Genomic DNA, 6,719 nt, shown 5'->3' with positions numbered 1-6,719 from the left:
TGTTAGCTCTCCGTTCTCTACACTTTAGCAGGTCCCCCACTCTAAAAGGCTTGCACGCTCTTCTCTGCTGTTCCGCCATCTTGATGTCTGATATAAGTTTCTTTATCACGTTCTTTATTGCGTCCGTCCTATCTTTCATTAATTCAGTTGCTGTCCAGTTATGCTGCTGTGGCCACGTTTTAGTATGCATTGGAACTCGTGGCTGTCTTCCATACGTAAGTAGGAAAGGTGATCTCTGGGTCTGTGCAGCGGGTGGGGACAAACTCCCCCTTCGAAATGTCGACCCTTATTTTATCCTGTTTAAATCATGGACAAACTCCACAGTGTGATTAACCTAATCATCAATTCATTGGAATTGGAATTTTATCCACTTTATAAACATAACTGAATAGTGAAAAGTGTAAGCCGAATAAAACAATGCATATGAGAAATGTAAAATAAAACCCAGTTGCTATTATGTGACACTTTTTATTGATTGATACTAACTTACTTACGCCTGTTACTCCCAATGGAGCATAGGCCGTTTATTGATCACATTATTTATTAGACTGTCTATACAGTTTGTATTGCTTACAAATAAAACTCATATAACTTAGGATATCTAGTGCCCTACCGATATGTTCAATAAACTATTTTATGTCAAATATATATTCTGATTTATGAGACAAACACGTCAAGCCTTATAATTGAGCTACACAGTTAAGCCATTCAACTGTACTGAAGTAGGACAGTCACGATTCTAATTCAAATAACATTTAACTATACTACAATGACTGGGATACAAGTAGTATATTGAAAATCCTCTATCATTTTGTTGAAATGTGTAGAAAATAGCTATATTACCGAAAAAGTGGTGAGATATCTTTGAACTTGAAAGTGGACACTGGTATAAGCATTGTTTTCAAATATCTTAATAATATTGTCTCTTACTCATAGCGAAGTATGATCATTTTTTACTGTGTAGGTCATACAAGCACGGTTTTTTGGTAGTAAAGCTAGCCTACATAGAGTCAACCATAAGTGGTGATAGGATGTTTTATACTATTGTGGTTTGTTAAAATCTACGTAAATAGGGAAAGTTACAATGTTATGGTGTTAATGTATAGGATTGTAAAACAAATGATCCATATTGTGTAACTGACGTATTACAAATAACAGAAGACACTGCAGGTCGATTCCAGTGTCTGATTGACAAAAAATTAATTAGAACAATAAAAGTAAACCAACGGCACATAACACAAATTCATATTGATCCAATGTCTTTCATTGGATATATGGTGTATCTTGATGCTAAAAGCTTGTCAAAATGTTTATATCACGAACTTGGAATATAAATTTCAGTTTGCTCCAAGAATTACACAACTCTACTCCTATTCTTATTCCTACGATTGCTTAGTAAGATATCGATTTATAGTAACTGAGTCCTATAAAATGCAAGAAAGAGGTAGACCAACTCAGTAGTGGGGCTCCAGACAAAGATTTCAGGGAGTAATGTCCAAGATATACTATAGATCACTATCAAAAGAGCAAAACATTTAAGTAACACAAGAAAGTACTATGACTGTTATCAACTGTCCAATGTCAAAATAAAGAGAACAAATAAGCATTTATTTAACTAGCTCTTTTGCAATTCACCCTTTTAAATAAATATCGGAGCAAAACGCTAATAATATTTGTATCGCGTAACACTGTACTAAACTTCACAAGTGAAGTTGAAGCAAATGAGTAGCAACCAAAATGTAATAGGTATGAATGAACCCATAACCCTGGGTTTTTTTTACGTTAGATAATCATACTTACACAAAGACACTATTTTTCATAACAAATGGAATCTCGTAAATATAATGAACAGGAATTACTGTTGCACTCGATTAAATTGTATTCGTTTTCAAGAGTTAACTTCGGTTATGTTTGTATGTGTTTGTATTTTCTTATCATTCATATTAAGGTCTGTAACTGATCAGCTTCTATTGATAAATGAACATCTTGAGAATCCATTTCTATCTACATTGAATTAATATATCAAAAAAGCACTTAACCTGCACTGAACTAACTCCACCTGTAGCTCCTCCGGGGACTACTGCCGGTCCCAAGCCCAGGTAAAGGAGGAAGGTTGGGCATGGGGTTAGCGACCCCATCCCATAGAAAATCAACTCTCTAAAAAAAACTCTAACCAGAAAAAAAACTTACTCTAAATTCATTTTCAAGTTCACCCAATTTTTTCAATTCCCAACTTAATTCAAACGCTGTTAAAATTGGATCATTACTAGTTAAAATAATAAATGATGGACTTGTTAAAGCACGATATGTATTAATTCTTAGTGTTGAATGTTGTAATCCATTTTCACGTCTTGCTTTTGTACATATATTACATGCACATCGTAAATCATGTGGTTTATATATACGATCACCACGATCAAGTAATAATTTTAATATTACATAATTATCACGATGTGCTGCTAAGATTATACCATTAATATCAGGTGTAAATGATGAGGATTGAAAACGTCCAAGTAATCCCTAAATAGAGAAAAGTAAAGAGAAAGAGTTTAGATTAGATGTTATTCAATGTGTGTGTGAAGGAATTTGATCGAAAAAAATGTGACGTTTAGGTTTCAGAGATAAATTCACAACTCGATGTTTACTATAGATACTATAGAGATTACTATAGAGACTGACCAGTTGCAGTCCTAAACATCAATGAGGAGATTCAAACAAACAATACTAACTGAATTCAAACTTCACCCCATTGCACAAGCAAGTGACTATCAGGACTCAGTGGCCGAATGGATAACGCGGTGGCGTTTGAAGCGGAAGGTACTGGGTTTGAGTCTCTTGGTGAACATCAACTCTGAGATGCAGGTACATGCAGCTGACGAGTCCCAAATGGGACGAAACGCGCGTCCTAGATTGCACTGCTACCCATTATCCATCTTTGCTTACAATGCTTGTAAATTAAGGCTATATCGAGGCAATACGCACAGTATGCACATATGACCAATAAGAGACTGACCAGTTGCAGTGCTAAACATCAATCGGAAGATTCAAACAAACAATTCTAAACGAATTACCATACATTGTTTAATGAGTGATTCTGTAGCAAGTAATTGATATGGTACCAGTTCAGTGAAGATTATTTTGTACTCTATCAAAATGAAAACGATACTATATGAATTCCAAGTGATGCGAAATGTCAATTGTATTGTCAACGGTAATTAATTAAGCTGCTTGAACAAATTTGAATGCGTTTCTCATATTTTTAACTATTATTGAGTGGATGCATAAATAATGTGGAAGCTAGATGAAGTCATTCGGGGAAAAAATTTATGGTTATATAAAAGAGTCATGTGAAAATAGATCTGTATCCACAGAAAAAAGGCCACATATTGAACATCAGTTAGTCAATTATATGTAACCTAGAGCCTAACACATAAGTCCATCGGTTCATGCACCAAACGCATTTAAATTTAATTGTTTTAAATTTGTAGGAACCTTAAGAAATTTCCAAAGGAATTTAAAACCGTTGTACAGGTTGCGTTTTGTTAATTTTTGAGCCAGTAGAATTTTAATTTGATCCATCTATGAGCTTATCATCAATAAATGTTACGAGATTCACAAAACATATATCCAAATTACAGAACCATGAGTTAACTACACCAGAAGATATCAGATAAAAACATCTGTGTCAAATTAAAAGTTAGCTTTATTTGAATATAACTCCACCTGTTGCTCCTCGGGGGGCTACTGCCGGTCCCAAGCCCAGATAAAGGAGGAGGTTTGGGCATGGGGTTAGCGACCCCATCCCGTAGAAAACCAACTCGCTAAGAAAACGCTAACCAGAGAAAATTATTCAAACCATTTAAACTCTGTCCTGGGAGTAGAAGGAATAATTATGACGCCTAGTGATGAAAGCCGAGTTCCTTCGAAAGTCTTGAGGCCGATGCACCTTTTAACAGTTATCTACGCAGGATACTTCGGATCCGTTGGTCAGATACTATCAGCAACAACCTACTGTGGGAGAGAACAAACCAGATTTCAGTGGAGGAAGAAATCAGGAAGAAGCAATGCAAGGGGATAGGACACACAATGGGGAAATCACAAAACTGCGTCACAAGCCAAGTCCTCACATGGAATCCTCAAGGCCAAGGGAGAAGCGGAAGACTAAAGAACACATTATGCCGAGAAATGGATACAGACATGAGAAGAATGAACAAACATTGGATGGAACTAGAAAGGAAGTCCCAGGACAGAGTGGGTTGGAGAACGGTGGTCGGCGGTCTATGCACCATTAGGGTTAACAGGCGTAAGTAAGTAAGTATGTAAAATGTGTGATCTCTAGTTATTTGATTTGGATATTTTTTCGTTGTATTCAAAATAAAAAGCTAGAAATATTGGATGTAAGTCCTCGTACCATTTTAGGTTAACCATATTACAACGTATCACCTTCCCTAAAGTTCAGTATCTCTACAGATGGTCATCTATCTGATACAAACCCATTGATCAATAAATTGATGAAACTTACATAGAGATAATGACATTAAGGTACATTTTGATTAGTTAATCTATCTTATTTTGTATGATTCTTTGTTTGAGTTAATTTATGCAAGAATAGAATAGATAAGAAAAAAAGAGGATTATGGAAATTTCCTTAAGTTTGTCACTTAGTCATTTCTATCTTTTTTTAAATTATGCTTGTGGTCATTTTACGTAAATGATTTTGATCACAATGCCATATGTACTATGATAACATATTACATTTATAATCAGAAGGGGTTTTGTGGAGATTTAGTATTTTCATTAGTTGAAAGTATGAGTCAATTGAAGCTAGATCAGCAAGGAAAACCTGGAAGACACTAACACCATCGGATGTCGGCTCAGTGGTCTATAGGTTAAGTGATCTGGCTCGAGACTGGTAGGTCCTGGGTTCCGATCTCGCGAGGCGAGGTCGTGGATGAGCACTGTTGAGGAGTCTCACAATAGGACCACCATGGAAAACCTAGTAGCACTGGACGGCCAACTGGTTTTATTGTGGGACTCCTCAGCAGTGCGCATCCACGATCAATTAATGACATTAAGGCATAGTAATGAATCAATTTTCTTAGTGAAAATATAGTGGGTTTTGTTTAATTAACATATTTGATATGGTTTACTGATCAATATATTTTGTTTCATTCGAATAATAAGTTTGAAGAGGATAATCTCTTCATAATTTCTTTAGAAAGAAAGGGTAATAAAAGAATACAGCTTATAGACTATCTTGTTAATTGTTAAAATAAAATTATCAGCAGGCGGGGGGGTTGATAAAATTTTAGTAATTTTATATGATTGAGATCATGAGTCAATTGAAGCTAGACCACCAAGGAAAAACCTGGAAGCACTGAACGGCCGTTTCGCTCTGTTGTGAGACTCCTTAGCAGTGCACATCCACGATCCCGCCTCGTGAGATTCGGACCCAGGACCTATCAGTCTCGCGCGCGAGCATTTAGCCGATAGACCACTGAGCCGGCATCCATCGGTGTTAATGTCTAATTTCAACCAATCCACGAAATTGAGCAACCATTCACTAATGTATTCAGTGAGTTGATATCTCACAATAGACCTGTTTGAACTCCACTGGTTACTGCTTCTCACTAGAACTCCAGGAAATACATCATGGAGCCAGTCAGTAGTGAGCGAAACGGCCGTCCCGTGCTTCCAGATTTTCCATGGTGGTTTAGCTTCAATTGAATCATGATCTCAACTATATAAAATAAAATTGTCTGAATTTGTGTTTAGCATAATATAAAACTCGAATGAACGTTTTCAGTGACATAATTATTACTTCACATAAAAGTCATTTTATATCGTGTATCATGAAGGATAGTTCAGTTTGGTTAAATGAATATACAAAGATATCAAGATATATGAATCAATTGGTATTGATTAGTATTGATTAATGACATCTTGGCTGATTCATGGTTCTGTCGACAGACTTGTATTGTTACGAGCAGGTTAGGTGATTCTGCGTCACTTCTAGATAAAGTAAAAGCAGCTATCAATAAGTTGACGGTCACTCTGTAAGACTGTTACAGTAGGCAGTTTGAAATGGCGTACGTTGATACGATAGGAAAGAGCATCGAGTCAAGAAGAGTAAGAATCATGTTTCGTTTTGTTTGCCAGTTATAAGTGAGGGATAACCTAAATCTAGAGGGATTTGATGATCTTTTTAAGATGGGCGCCCGCATTATACAGTTACACCCAGAGACGTTACACTGATCTATTTTGTCCACTGATGTCTACTTGTAAAAATGATCTGTTTGAACAGATTAGCCAGTAATTCGTAAACAAAACTACAGATAGTTTATGTTGTTGAGCACCGACTAGCACGAAATCTGATTTCAGTACTCTTTGAGAATTCCGTCGACGATCATTTAACATTCTACTTCAGGATAGGTAATTGTCCTAACCACATCAACTGATGAAGCTTTATAGCCTTGCCATTCTCTTCATTGTTGTCAATGACAAATTATTTTAAAGTGAATTAAATATTAAATTCACTTAGTATTGTTTGTTTGAATCTTCCCATTGATGTTTAGGACTGCAACTGGTCAGTCTTTTATTGGCATATATGCATACTGTGCGTATTGCCTCGATGTAGCCTTATATAATGCTTGTGAATTAAGACTATATCGAGGCAATACGCGCAGTATGCATATATGCCAATAAGAGACTGATCAATT

General features: G+C 36.0%; 1 protein-coding gene across 1 annotated transcript in view; it reads right to left on the bottom strand.

Annotated features, from left to right (window-relative positions):
• The window catches only part of Smp_151880 (putative transient receptor potential channel), a gene marked incomplete at both ends in the record, with an annotated part of 34,745 nt that extends 30,331 nt beyond the window's left edge, over window positions 1-4,414 (bottom strand). The window contains 2 exons of the mRNA XM_018797425.1: window positions 2,191-2,520; window positions 4,412-4,414. Coding sequence (XP_018652468.1) covers window positions 2,191-2,520; window positions 4,412-4,414 — 333 coding nt within the window. The remainder of the gene's footprint in view (window positions 1-2,190; window positions 2,521-4,411) is intronic.
• Window positions 4,415-6,719: the final 2,305 nt, after the last annotated feature.

Source organism: Schistosoma mansoni, chromosome 4 (genome assembly GCF_000237925.1).
Source record: "Schistosoma mansoni strain Puerto Rico chromosome 4, complete genome".
Taxonomy (NCBI): Eukaryota; Metazoa; Platyhelminthes; class Trematoda; order Strigeidida; family Schistosomatidae; genus Schistosoma; species Schistosoma mansoni.
Note: the sequence above shows the minus strand (reverse complement) of the source record. Positions and strands in the feature narration are given on the sequence as shown.